This window comes from Erpetoichthys calabaricus, chromosome 11, assembly GCF_900747795.2.
Source record: "Erpetoichthys calabaricus chromosome 11, fErpCal1.3, whole genome shotgun sequence".
NCBI lineage: Eukaryota > Metazoa > Chordata > Cladistia > Polypteriformes > Polypteridae > Erpetoichthys > Erpetoichthys calabaricus.
Window position 1 is genome coordinate 157,426,805 of NC_041404.2, and position 15,568 is coordinate 157,442,372.

At 39.3% G+C, this 15,568-nt stretch overlaps 1 protein-coding gene across 3 annotated transcripts in view; it reads right to left on the reverse strand.

Annotated features, from left to right (window-relative positions):
* Nucleotides 1-15,568, reverse strand: part of slc29a4a (solute carrier family 29 member 4a) — a 138,510-nt gene that overhangs the window by 22,881 nt on the left and 100,061 nt on the right. For 2 of the 3 annotated variants that reach the window (XM_051933766.1, XM_028814406.2), the window contains exons 6-7: nt 10,096-10,170; nt 7,211-7,476 (exon numbers count right to left, since the gene is read on the reverse strand). In XM_051933766.1, the coding sequence (XP_051789726.1) occupies nt 7,211-7,476; nt 10,096-10,170 (341 nt within the window). The remainder of the gene's footprint in view (nt 1-7,210; nt 7,477-10,095; nt 10,171-15,568) is intronic. The other variant, XM_051933767.1, reaches the window with a different exon arrangement.

Below are 15,568 nucleotides of genomic sequence, written 5' to 3' on the forward strand. Positions count from 1 at the left end.
CTATAAATCTGAAGGGTCTCCCTTAGTTCCTGGCACTTAAGAGTGGGCAGTTTTAGAGTGAATTTTTCATGCCTTACACTTTTTGTGGTCTACTGTTTTTTTGTTGACCTTTCACTCTGCGTTTTAAATATTCCTGGAATTTCATTTTGAGATTTGTTCTTGTGGGTTGCCTTGAGTTTCAAGTGAATCCTTTATGTCTGTTGTGCTCTACAGAACTTCACCGTGTGACAGCATTTTGTGAAAAGTAAACATTTTTATTTTTGTAAACATTTATCCAGCTTGGTTTGATGGTATACAGTATCACCTCTAGTGGGCATTTTTGATAGGACATTTTAGGACTTATGTGCCTTGGGACTCCTAGTTCATACCACCTTTTGTCAAATTGCTTTTGTTTTCTTTTCCTTTCACATTTCTTTTCATTTAGCTTTGAGTATTTTGGATTTAGTGTCTTTCTAAAATTTTTACATTTTTGCATCTCTTGGAATTTATTATTAAATTCAATAAATGAAATATTAACAGTTTTTTCATTGGGGTTTGCATTTACACTTACATTTGTTTGCTTAGCAGATAGCTTTATCCAAAGTGACTTACAAAAGAGGTTAATATGTATATGCCAAATTTCCCCCAGGGGAAAAATAAAGTTCTATCTGTCCAACATAATCAGTCTGGGGGACTGTATGGAAACAAGTGTTACAGGACAAGGTTACAAAATTGATCATCACAAGTGAAGAGCTCAGAATAAAATCATAAACGAGTTACAACTCCTAGGATACAAAAACCTAACGACTAATGTCAATTAGACAGAAATTCACCAAACAAGAGAGTCGTTAACTGCTTTTTAACACATTGAGCAAATCAAAGTTCCAAATGGAGATTGGCAGCATGTTCCACCAGCCAAGAGCTACACATGAAAGAGTCTGGACTGAGATTTAATATCACACAGAGGTGACATTACCAGCAGACTTTGGTGGGTGAGAAGAAGTATAGGACATTTCAAGTGTCTCCATACATATATGGGTGCAATCCATTGACTCTTCTGTCGGCAAGCATCAAGGATTTGAATTTAAAATGTGTTGCTACAGGGAGCCAATGTATTGATCTGTAAAGAGGAGTGACGTGATATGTTGAACAACGCTCCTCAAAAATTCCTTGTGATCCTTTCCCAAACTAAAGCTAAACTTTGCGGTGAGTACTTCCTTTGATGTTACGCATGGACAGCTAACTCCTGGGTGCCTCCATCTTGCCCTTTTTTGCCATGATGACTCAGTGTAAGAACATAAGAAATCTGAAAAATGAGAGGACACCATTCAGTCGATCAAGCCTTTTTGTTCAGCTAATAGCCAAGCTGTCCCAATATCTCATCCAGACACTCCTTAAAGGTTGTCTAGGTTTCTGCTTCAACTGCATGTCTCTGTAGTTTGTTTCAGATTCCTAAGACTCTTTAAGTAAAAAAAATGCATCTTGGTGTCAGTCCTAAATGCACTTCCCCTTAATTTCCATTTCTAGAGTATGTGATTCATTGTTAAGTTGAAATAATTCTGCTGGATCTATTTAATCAATGCCTTTGAGAAGTTTGGTGACCTGGATTAGTTCCGCATGGAGTCTCCTCTGCTCGAGACTACACAGGTTTAATCCCTGAGTCTGTCGCAGTATGACATGTCCTTAACTCCTGGGTAGCACTTGGCTTCTCTCTTCTTCACAGCTTCAAGTGCTGCTATGTCTTTCTTGTTGAAGTGCGGTCTCACTTATACCTAATATAGTCTGAGTGTAACCCCCCTTGATTTATAATCAACAGTTTTTACGATATCACTTAACATTTTATTTGACTTTTTAAAAGCTTCTGCACATTGCTTAGATGATGAAAATGTTGTATCGCCGTTAACTCCTAAATCTTTTCCCAAGGTTGTTCCTGCCTCCCTTCTTGTATTTATAACTGACTTTCATTTTGGCAATGTCTAGCACTTTGCACTTTTCTATATTAAGCTGCATTTCCCAAGTGTGCGCCCAGATCTGAAGCTTGTCCAAGTCTTCTTGAATTGTTTTTCTGCTTTCTCAGTGTCTGCCATTCCTCCAATGTTAGCATCCACTGTGAATTTCACAAGTCTACTAACTGTACTAAAATCAATGTCATTAATATAAATCAGGAAATGTAGCAGACCAAGGCCAGACCCCTGAGGGACTAGGCAGATAACCTCACTCCATGTGGAGTATTCACATTTTATCTCTACTTTGTGTCTCCTGGCAGTTAACCAACTTGAGACTGGCCATGGATATAGAAACAATCAGTAACATGGTAGCAGCCATCAGAAAACTCCACAAAATGGTACTGCTGTGACATTATCATCAAACAGCATAATACTGTAAATAAACTCTGTCAAAAATTGTTCCAAAATACCCAAATATGAAATCAACAGGTCACAGAGATGCTCAATGATTCATCACAAGGTGTACCAAAATAAGGAGCCAGTTAGAATTTCCAAGGCTAGGAAACAGATCTTTGTTAATCTCAGGTTTCTGTGGGTCTCAATGACAGCTGGATAGATTTCAAAGTTCTCATGGGCTTTGGCCTTTCCTCAGGGAGAACCTTGAATATTCACAGTAACAACATCAGGAAAATATTCTCTAAAACTATGTGAAAATTGTTGAGCTGCTTATATATATAACAGTTTAAAAGTACCAGGATGTACATTACTGGTGTATTTTGCATGTCTTGAGATTACATTGAAATTGATACAACAGCTTGAACAATGGATGGGTGGGAAAAACTTGCTTGTATATGCCTGATAGCTACAGTATATTTCTTTGCAAAAACCCCATGAAAATGTATGTCTTCTACAATTACAATTCCCTTTGCCTTTCTCAGTCTAGCTTGTTGAGCAGCCCATGTGCACCAAACTAAACGAAATTACTAGCTCTGCTCTTTCAAGCATTTTAGCGCGTGAATGTAACGGGGAAAGCAATTGTACAAATCATCGCCCCTAAATCACAGAGCTAATGATCTTGCTCACTTCCACTATTCCCTAAGGCTTCCCCAATTCTAGCAACACTTAGATGGTGGAATTGAGTGACAGAGAGCAATAAAGATTGCTGAAGACTTCCTGAGGTGTCTACATCCAATTAGATAATAATGAGTGATTTTGCATATTCCCTACAGCTACCATCAGAAGCTGAAGTCATTAGTCAGATTTGCATGAAGCCATGTTCAACCAAAAATTGAAAATGCTACCAGCTGTTGTCACAGGCGAGTAGATATCTTCTGCAGCGACAAATGAAGCAAAAGTTGCAGCTTCAAGAGTTGAGTGGCAGTATTATTAGGATATATATATATATATATATATATATATATATATATATATACAGTATATATGTGTTTTAATTGAAATCATAATGAACTGCACAGAAACTGTTGTAAGCAAATGACTGGTTTGTGTTATTTTTACTAATAGCTAAAGATTTAGTATGAGAAACTACTGCCTTGAAAAATGTCAGACACTCCTAAAGGTAAACGATGGGCAATACTTCAGGATTGGGTCTGGCCACGCCTCTTGCCCCTCCTCTTATGTGCAGTTTTTTTATGGCCCTGCCCACATTCATATTTTGCTTACCAATCATATTTGGGCAGAAAGAGTAAAAGGGAATTAAAGGAAGAAACTGGGTGTGCTTTCCCTGTTCTCACACTGAGTCTCGTGCCTTGGTAAAGACCCCTCTTTTAGTAGTTTTCTTGTGTTTTGATCTAATGATTTTTTGCTGTTTGCTGATTGCTGCTGCCTGTTTAGTGTCTTTTGATTCCTTTTTGCCTGATATTTTCAAGCATTTTTGTATTTTACCTTGTAATGTTGTTTTTCTAACTCATTTGTATGTTCTAGTTCAGTTTTGCTTCTCATTGTATTTTTCAAATTTATTTTTCTAAAATCAGCATGCTGCCATTTTGTTTATTGTTTTCTGGTGTCATTCAAATTACATCACATAGAATCACATTGATGAAGCACATTGTAGGTGTCAAGGGAAACAAAGGTTGGAGATTGCTGAAGTGACACCAGCACTAACTCTGTTCCTTTTTCCTGTCACCTACAGGGGAATCTGCTCCTTCACCTGCTGAACTATTTTAAAGAACTCGCTGACCTGAAGTCGGCATTCACTTTGGACTCCAAGCTACCAAAGAGGTCAAACTACTGATATATAAAGCCATATTTGTGCTGTATTTTGCATTTTCTTTTTCTTTTCTTCTTCTTGACGTTAAACGTGGCATCCCACCTAACCTTTCGTGATCTGTCATTATCTTTACTTTTACAGCTCACAATGATGCAGTTTTAAAACACAGAATATTCATAATACTAAAATATTGTACAACACGTGTTTTCTCTGAAATTTTTCATCATTTTGTTTTTGCTCATAGTATATTCCAAAAATAAAAAAAACAATTCTAACAGTAAACATTTTGCTATATTTTAATGAATGGATACAAGAATAAATAAAAGAACAATATTATAAACTGTTTATTGATATTTCATATTTATTTAGGCTTCTGTGCCAATATAAGCAGCTCAGCCTAAAACTGGTCTTTCCTTGCAGTTCTTCAATCTGACGTTAAAAGTGGCGGGTAGAATTTTAATTCCTTACTGCATTCACTGGAATTCAGATGTGTTTCTGATGATTGAATTACTGCAACTTTAGCTGCCACTTAATGAACTGTTAACTTTTGGGTTTTTGTTTTTTAAGCTTGTAACAGATGGCCGGGGTCCATGTCTGGCCGGGACACCCCTTCACCACATCTGCCATGGGGACAAGGGTGGGAAGCCCAGTATCTCCCCATGAACGCTAGATGGCAGCATCCCTGGGTGGCAGCGGTGCCACGGACTCCCCCAGGGCTTCATGGGGATTGGAGTTCTGTGCAGCTCTGTGGGTTCCGCAGGCGCCTCCAGGGGGTGCTGCAACAGGAGCGGCTGGCCCCTTTTGAGCACTGGTTTCGCCTTACCTGGAAGTGCAGCTGAATGTCAGCAATCAACCAACTGGAGCACTTCTGGGTGACTGAATAAAGGGGGCCAGCAACCACCACTCAGCGGCCAGAGTTGGGAGGAGGAGGACGAAGCTTGCTGAGGAGGAGGAGTGGTGGTGGAAGAGAAGATAGAGGATAGTGCTTGTGTGTTTATTTGTGCTTGGGACTGTGTTGTAGCTGGAGGGATTATGGGGAAGACGTGTCCTCCAGCTGAAGAAAAATAAAAGCTTGTTTGTTTTTACACATGCCTCCCGTGTCCAATCTGTGTCGGGTCAGGCGTTATATAGCGTCATTCTTACAAGCTATAGCAGGAGTTCTCAAACTCAGTCTCAATGACCCCCTGGGACTGCAACCAGTTTAAAATTCAGTGATCTCATTTTATCTCCAATTCATCCCTTTTGATTAGCTGGTCATTATTCCTTTTGTTTCACACTGAATTCAGTAAAGCACGACGGTGTGATTTTTACATTTATAAGGTATTTAGAAACATTCTAGCTATACTTCTAAATGCTTAACTCTGTTTTGTTGTTCTCCGATTAATTTGCATTTTACTGTGTGGTTTGCTCCCTTCATTATATCCTTATAATGAGCAGGTAAACAACACCGAATGCTGGAAAGCTGCCCCTACTTCAGCATCAGACCCGCTGGTGTACTTACTAAATAATGGATTAAATACCCAGAATGAAAATCATGATGATGATATACAGTAAATCTGTAATCCAAGGAAGCCAATCATCTTCATTAAAGCTAAATGATCGATGCGACCCACGAGAAGTGACAGTTTGATCTCCCTGCCAACACGTTTGGTGAAACAAGATGGACATGTCAAGGACTAAATGTATTTTATGAGTGGTAGAGATTGTAAAGGCTTTTTGTTTCTGAATCAGTGCAGGGACTTTTATACATTATACAGAATATCTTCCATCCATCCATATATCCTAACTACAGGGTCACGGGGGTCTGCTGGAGCCAATCCCAGCCAACACAGGGCACAAGGCAGGAAACAAACCCTGGGCAGGGCGCCAGCCCACCGCAGGGCACACACTCACCCACACCCACACACCAAGCACACACTTGGGACAATTTAGAATCGCCAATGCACCTAACCTGCATGTCTTTGGACTGTGGGAGGAAACCGGAGTACCCGGAGGAAACTGGACACGGGGAGAACATGCAAACTCCACGCAGGGAGGACCTGACAGAATATCTTTCTTCAGGTAAATAGGACTAAACCAGAATATCATAAAACAAAACAGATTTTTTTCCCACATAAACATTCCTTTCTGTTGTTGTTTGAGCTCCAGTCACTAATGACATCTTTCCTTTGAGTGCTGAAGGTTTGGGTACTTCACTTTACATGTCTCCTTATTTTATAGCAGACATACATGCCTAGAAATGTGTTGAATTCTGCATGACAAAACTGGCTTTGATCATAAGACAATAAATACAGAAATAAAAATTATTAACACATCAGAACAAAGCAGGACTAACAGAAATTAAATACTAATGTGCTCCTGACCATTCTGTAATAATGATGAAGACAAGCAAAAAAATAAAAAGCAAATACAAAAAAAATGAAACACCTAGGCACACCTGACACGTACATTGATATAAAATGCTGTTTTGTTTTATTTTTTTTTGTTGCTTACTTATGAGGTCTAAGTATGTCTTATACATGAACTATCAGGTTTGGACCCCAAGAATTATGCTCTTGTTATTCATTTTTTTCCTTTATGCAATATTTACAAATTTTCATTTTGATTGTGGCATTGCACTGTTTATAATAGAGCATCGATCATTGCCATGGTGATCTCCCAGAATAACCTGGGAGTATGCTAATTATATCATCAATCAGAACGCCAGCAAAAAGACCGACACTTTCTATTCGGGACCATCCAATATTAGGATTCCTGTGTTGTTGTGCATTGCATCATGTTTTAAACTGTACTTTGTGGTTTTGACTTTTGTTTGTTTTTTCAACCACATCTCATCTCCCGATCTTTTTTCATTAAAATCTTTTCCTGTCTCGTTTTGAATCAGTACATATGTACACTAATCCTTCTGTCCTTTGCCATCCACATTAGCTTTGCATTTGCAGACACTCAGTGACTGCAGGCTACTGAAACAGCCAACGAAGTTCCATTCATGCCAGTCAAATAATTCTGATTACAGTTAATGATTGTCCCCACCCGGCACTAATAGTGAAAAACTTACAAATCTTACTTCCTCAGAGATGGCATTGTGGTGCACTCTGTAGCCTGTCATTGGGTTTGCGTGGCCATTCATCTCGTTGAGCCCCTGCTTTGCTCGGCTTGTGTGATATCGCACAAAGTGAGTCCTCCGCACCAGCAGATGGAGTATGAAGCACATCAGCTCAATGCCGATAGAAACAAAAAAGAAGATGATTGTGTTCTTCTTGTCATCCTGGATGAGAAGCTTGGTAAAGATCCGGCTCAAGGAAATAATCACCCCAGCGGTGCCTAAATTTGGGAGTTGAATAAAGAATAAAAGAGAACAGAAAACAATGGGAAAAATGCAAATGGGAAATCTTTGTGAAAATTTTAAATATTATTTTCACTACGCATTTCTTAAAACTTCATGGTTTTATCAAACAGACACTCCATTTGCCTCATAAGCACTTTCATTGTGTGATGTAAGATGATAACTTTGATAAAGTTCTTTTTAACACAAAAAAAATTTATTTTCACTTCCAATTGGTCTCAAAATCTTTGTAACAAATGAGTCAAGTGGTGGGCTGTTTAGTAGAAGTTAAAGAAATTTACGAAATTTGACATGTTGGAGTCTCGGTACATTTAGCAACATGCATGGCACAGGGAGGAGGCCATACGGTACACTTGGCTGGGCCAAAGTTTAGCTGGGATTCCTCCTACCTTTCTTTCACCTTGTGCTTTTCTGATTTCTTTTAATTCTATTTTGTTTTTTTCCATTATTGGGAAAGCATTGTGCCCAGTGGCTACAACAGTGAGGTTTCACTTACCATTAGTTACTGAGGTGTGTTGTTAAACATGGTAGTTATTATCATGGAGGTCTCGTCTCAATTTTATGTTATGTAATTTGTTTCTTTTCTTTTTTTTCTAAATTATCCATTTTGCAAAATTCCCTTAGGTCCTTTAGTTTTTATTTCCATAATTATGGGATGTGATAAGTCCCCTAGTAATGTGATCCTTTGCTGCAACACGTCATTGCTACTTAAACCTCAGGCAGCCACTGCATCAGTGCACTGGCATTGGACATCAGTAACACTCTCTCCTCTGCTCCCTTTTGTGTTCCTGCCTCTGTTTAAAAGTTGGCTCTCTTGACCATTCAGCTTATCTTAACTGTTTTAAGTTTTGGATTGCTATTCCAGATTTTGACTGTGGTGTACTTTCAATGTTCGTTCTGATTTTGCAGTTTTGGGTTTAAACCTTTCACCTTCTCATGTTGGCTTGTTTAGTCACATTTCCATTTTTCTTAAAAGATAAATAAATGAATGTTTAAAATAAATATTTGTTGTACTTGTGGCCAGGGTTTTTAATGGTGTCATCCCCTTATTATGGTATTATGGCTCACCATAGGGATTTGCTTTTTTTCATTTTTGTATTCTGTTATTGTTTTTTGTTTGTCTTCTTGAGATGTTTTGTATTGATTTTATTTCTGTTAATTATTCTATAACTTTTAGTTATCTGCTTTGTTTGTTTTGTTTAATCTCTTCCTTCTGTTAATTATATTGTCAAGAACTGAAGTGTGTAGTGTGTTTGATGGAGGAAGGATAAGACCCTTAATCAGTTCACCTCTGCCTCAAGACTACCTTATTGTGTCTCAGTAGTTTCAAAGTGACATCATTTATGTTCTGGCTGTTGTCACACACGTGTGCATTGGGTACAACTTAAAGGATCAGGTGATGGTAATTTCCCACTGGAACAAAGTATGGCGCTTTATACTAACTCCTTATCTCTTCCTTCCTCTGTAGACTGGAAGATTGACCTTTGACGTCACATCTGGTGTCCATCCACCTGTACTCTATCAAGTTCCACCATCTTGGAGCAGTCACTTTTGAGATTTGCATCTGCGAAAACGTTTCCTTTTCATTTTAACGTGTTTATAACCTATGTCTTGTTTCAGTTATGCGGGGTTTGCCTACGGTCCCCCAACTCTTTATAGTTGTCTTTGGTTTCTCTTACACCATGTCCTGTGTTCCCTTTTTTCCTGTCGTTTGTGTTTAATTTCTTCTGGTCTTTCTGGCTGTCTCTGTTTGGATTTGGTTATTTTTTTGCCACCTTTTGCTTTAGCATTTGTTTTAATGACTTCCTGTTCTCTACTATTAATGATTAAATAATTCATTGGATAATTTAAATTATTCATTTTGATTAATTGGCAAAGTTTAGGATGATTGTCTCTTGTGAATAGGGTCACTGTGTTCTAGTTGTGGGTGGCCCAAAGGTGGCACACTGTAATAATGACACACTACCACTTTGCAGCCTGATCCCCCATTTGTCACATTCATCCCTTGGTTATCATTTTCTATCCCATATTGTCGTATTAACTGAAGCTGCTCTCCTTGCTTTCCAGCCCAGTCTTGTGATTCACCTTTATTAATTGTAGTAGTACTGCCTTATTTGTGTACTTAAAGTATCTTACAATGATATTCACTCTAAAAGACATTATAAAATATAAATAAAGATTGATACTCTGTGATGATTAATTCAGATATTTCTAGCACATCCCCTATTCTCATTTAGATCAAGAGAAATGTTATTGACTAAGACTTCAGATGAAATGTAAAGCTTCAGTCATTGAAGTTTTGTTGGCTTGGTAAACCCAAGTTCTCCAAGCAATTAGGTGCAGCACTGCATATGCTGAAGCTGTCCTTCTGACCACGAAGTCCCTCATCAAGGCCCATGATGCTCCTGCTGGAGCACTGGATCTAAAATGAAGATGCTGATCCTCTCTACTGCAAGCAAAACCATTTAAAATATGGACCATGTAGATTGCTTTGTGATGACTCTGACCTTGAAAAGGGCTACAGAAGGTAAAGAGAGAAATTGATTGACTCCTAAGTCTCAGCCTGTACCCCCTAAGGATTCAAAAATGATACTCACTCTCGCCCGTCATCACTCCTTGGGTGTATCGCTTTGGCAGCATTCCTGTGTAGCCGTAGAAACTTGACTGCTGAACTGCAAGAGTGAACCAGGAACAATGTCAGTATGGAAAATCTAGTGTTTCATTTGTTTGTGAGAGACAATAACAGTGTTTACTGAAAGCCAGCCACCTGCTAAATCATGAGGAGTCATTCACCAACATCACCCTTGTGTTGAGTATGTGATTGTCATAGTGTCACACACATCTCACAAAAGCACATCCCAAAAGTTAACACATGAACCCCACTTTCTGTTTTGCCGCAGAATGTTCATAGGGTGACCCTCATCTCCTTTATACCCCTGTGCTACCCAAAATGGGTTGAAATCTAAATAATCAACGTAGACCTTAGCATTAATGTTGGCAATGCACCAACTATTGGAATGTATTTTGTAATGCATGTAGAAATAAAAGGCATTGAATTGGTCATTCCAACAGATTGGGGCATCGCAAACATTTGAAGTAATAAAATGCATAACTACAAATGCTTGTGATGCACCTTCTTTTAATTGAGAAATGTAATGCATATGTTTCTGTTATACATCATTGGTATGGGATTTTTTAAAAGCAGTTTTAATGTTTGTGATGTGCCATCTGTTGGAATGAGAAATGCAATGCATTTTATTACTACTACAAATGTTTGTGATGCACCATCTGTTAAAATGGCTGAGACATAGCAATCAGATGGACACACGGACACTTATCCTTTTATTAAGGTGCATTACGTAAACCCCCAAATCCTGCTATAGCCCTTATATGTTACATTACCTTTTATATCTATGACCCCAGGCAATTAGAAAGAGTAGCAGAATAAGCTGGAGAAAAAGTTACACATGTATTCATATATTATAAGTAATATTTCACCTCAACACCATCCAACCTCTGCTCCTCAGGGACAAGCTGGCAGAGATGGGAGTAGATTCATACCTAGTAGCATGGATCGTGGACTGTCTTAAAGACAGACCTCAGTATGTGCGTCTCGGGAACTGCAGGTCTGACATTGTGGTCAGCAACACAGGAGCGCCGCAGGGGACTGTACTTTCTCCAGTCCTGTTCAGCCTATATACATCGGACTTCCAATACAACTCGGAGTCCTGCCACGTGCAAAAGTTCGTTGACAACACTGCTATCGTGGGCTGCATCAGGAGTGGGCAGGAGGAGGAGTATAGGAACTTAATCAAGGACTTTGTTAAATGGTGTGACTCAAACCACCTACAACTGAACACCAGCAAAACCAAGGAGCTGGTAGTGGATTTTAGGAGGACCAGACCCCTCATGGACCCCGTGATCATAAGAGGTGACTGTGTGCAGATGGTACAGACCTATAAATAGCTGGGAGTGCAGCTGGATGATAAATTGGACTGGACTGCCAATACGGATGCTCTGTGTAAGAAAGGACAGAGCCGACTATACTTCCTTAGAAGGCTGGCATCCTTCAACATCTGCAGTAAGATACTGCAGATGTTCTATCAGACGAATGTGGTGAGCGCACTCTTCTATGCGGTGGTGTGCTGGGGAGGCAGCATAAAGATGAATGCCTGGTCAAACTGGTGAGGAAGGCAGGCTCTATTGTAGGCACGGAGCTGGACAGTTTGACATCCGTAGCAGAGCGACGGACTCTGAGCAGGCTCCTGTCAATCGTGGAGAGTCCACTGCATCCACTAAACAGTGTCATCTCAAGACAGAGGAGCAACTTCAGCGACAGACTGCTGTCACCGTCCTGCTCCACTGACAGACTGAGAAGATCGTTCCTCCCCCACACTATGCGACTCTTCAATTCCACCCGGGGGGGTAAGCATTAAAATTATACAAAGTTATTGTCTGTCTGTTATACCCGCATTGTTATCACTCTTTAATTTAATATTGTTATTTATCAGTATGCTGCCGCTGGAGTATGTGAATTTCCTCTTGGGATTAATAAAGTATCTATCTATCTATCTATCTATCTATCTATCTATCTATCTATCTATCTATCTATCTATCTATCTATCCATCCATCCATCCATCCATCCATCCATCCATCCATCCATCCATCCATCCATCTATCTATCTATCTATCTATCTATCTATCTATCTATCTATCTATCTATCTATCTATCTATCCATCCATCCATCCATCCATCCATCCATCCATCCATCCATCTATCTATCTATCTATCTATCTATCTATCTATCTATCTATCTATCTATCTATCTATCTATCTATCTATCTATCTGTATGGTCCTTGATCCAGCATGCTGCACAGGGGCAGCTATCTCTACAGCACCCCTGGAGCAGTTGAAGGTTAAAGGCCTTCCTCAAGGACCAAGAAGAGTAGCATTCCTTCTGTCATTGCCAGAATTCGAACCAGAAACCTTCGAGTTACCAGCCCAGATCCTTTAGCCGCCATGCCACCCATCCACAGACTTTGTAATGTTTTAAGTCTCATGTTTAAATTCTTAGTTTATTTGCACCTGTAAAGCATTTAGAGTTGCATTTTAATGAATGACGCCTTATATAAATAAACTTTATTATTATTATTATCTCATATATATTTCTCTTCTGGTTCATCCTGCTTCCACTTCAAAACCAGTCCCGCCCACACGCAGCCAACACGGCATTTCTCGATTCCTATTTGTCCTCTTCCAAACCCTTCCCAACATTCTTCCAGTGCGATTCCTGCAACAAAACTTTTCAAACGCGAACCTCACTTGCTAAACACAAGAAAAGGCATTCTTCTCAACAACTATATGAGTGCCAGAAATGCAATAAGAAGTTCACTACACATTATTGTCTGACTAAACACAACAAAACTCATTCACAACTCTTGCAATGCGACATCTGCAAAGCAACATTTCCAAACCAATGCAGTCTCAGCAGACATACACACAATCCTCTTCCTGTTACCACAGGTAATTCTTCACCTAATTCCTGTCTTCCCGTCCAAGAGTACAACATTGGGACTCCAGACCAGCAGTGCAAACACTGTCATGCATTATACTGGCCTGCTGAGCGTAATACATCCAACAAGTACTCGAGGTGCTGCCACAACGGTAAAGTAGCTTTAGCACCTTTGAGGGAGCCACCTGTGTCTTTACAACAGCTTCTTACACAGCAAACATCAGAAGCTAAAAATTATTGTGAACACATTCGAGAATACAACTGTTCTCTAGTGTTTGCTTCCATGGGTGCACAGATAACTCAACCTCCTGGCCACGGACCATACTATTTTAAAATACACGGGCAAATTTAAACTTCTACCTCTCCAGGATATGGACAGCTGTATGTTTTTGGCACAGCGTAAGCTACTGAAGTATGCTTACAAAATAAAGCAAACTCTGCATGCAGCGGAAATGTACTTCTCCAGCTAGATTCCATGCTCAGATCCATCAACTGCTTCGCTAAATCATACAAACACATGCATGAAATCGCTCAGTCCAATCCAACAGTATCTGTACGAATGGTTTTCATGGAAAATCCTAGGCAGGATTTACGACGATACAATGCCCCAACATGTCACACCGATGTTGCAGCAATTTTCATCGGTGAAGATGGCGAAACGCCTGCTGAAAGGGACATTTGCATCTATCCCATAGGCAACTCCTGTAAACAGATTTCCACGCTCAATATGAATTATGATCCTATGGTTTACCCACTTTTATTCCCTTACGGAGACATTGGCTGGCACAAAGATTTACATGTTCCCGATAAAAGAACCACCAAGTGAATAAGGCTTACTCAATGCCAATTTTACGAGTACAGATTAGCAATGAGGAATACATTTAGTATTTTGCACTCCAGCGTCAAACTATTCCAACAGTACGTTGTAGATGCGTACGTTAAAACAGAGGGAGCGTGTCTCAACTATCTCAGAATACATCAACAAGATCTGCGCATGGAACAATACAAAGGACTATCAGACGCACTGCAAGCAAACGCTGAAATTAACAACGTATGTGTAGGCAAAATGATCATATTACCATCCACATATCCAGGAAGTCCAAGATACATGCAACAAAACTATCAGAATGCCATGGCCATAGTACGTAAATTCGGAAAGCCTGATTTATTTATCACTTTCACATGTAATTCTGTTTGGCCGGAAATTCTGCATGCACTGTCGGATACTCAAAGACCAGAGCACAGACCTGATACCAGTCTTCAGCCACGGTCAGTTTTACATGGCTATTTCTAGGGTTAGATCTTTCGACTTATTATCTGTCGTCTCCACCAAAACACCTATTCACAACTGCGTCTTTCAAGAAGTATTTATTTCTTCTTGATTTCTGAATTCCTTTCTCACCGTTTTCCATTCCTGTTCTACGGCGGGCTTTGGCTAGTTATTATTATTATTATTATTATTATTATCTATAATACACAAATGAATGTGTCACATGCTTGTTCTAGCAGTCTATCTAATAGCCCGAGGTCATAGATTTAAATGTTAATGTATCATATAAGGGCTCTAGATGGGATTTGGGGGCATTTTAGTGAGGTCTATGAAATAAAGAATATAAAGGGGAGAGGGTCAACCATACCATGACAAAACACTGTCATTTTGTTCTTGGACTATATCTACTTTATTGAATTTGAAAATTCTCAGGCTATCTTTCCTTTTGAGACACCAAACCAGTAGAGTCATAATTAGTGATGAGTGAAACCTTCACATTTTGTTTCACAAAACTGACACTAAAATTTGTTTCCCAGAAAATTTTGCAATTGTAAAACACAAAGTTAGCTAAGAATAGTTTCTAGTTGATTGAAAAAGCTCTTTTAAGTGGAAAACACAAAGTATTACTCCCTAAAGCCTCATTTACACATCTGTGCTTACCGGTGTTCTTTCCTGCAGCTGTGCAATGCCAATAATTTGTTGCACACCAGCCAAATCAATGCTATTTGTGGAGGGTGACGTGCTGCATACTTCCAGACAAAAACAAACAAAAATGTCCAATTGTGTACATAAACGAAAATCTGACTACATTTTACACTTAGTAACTACCCTTTCCTGTTTCTTGATGCCTGCTGAAGAGTTTAAGGGTATTGTCTCTCCAAGTTCTGTGAAACATAAAGTTTCATTTCTGTCACTGATGCATCTTTAGAATTGTGGTCACCATCATAATTGGCAAAGTGGGGCTCATACTACCAGAACTCATCTGGTGGCTCAACAAAATCTTTACACATGATAGAAACTGTATCCGAAGATTCTTTTCCTCTTGAGATTTTTATTGAAATACTAAATGAAGGGCAGAAGCATGTAGAATTAATGCATGTAAATGCTTCCAGACAGGAATTAAACTCCTTCCTTCTCATCTCAATCGCAGGAGTGTCGCTGCAAACTAATACAATTTGTTGTGCAAGATTTTTTTTTTCAAAAGCGAAGCACCAAGTTTCACTGCAAATTTAATCTTTTGTGAATCGTTTCACTCATCAGTAGTCACAGTTTTCAGAAGGCAGTA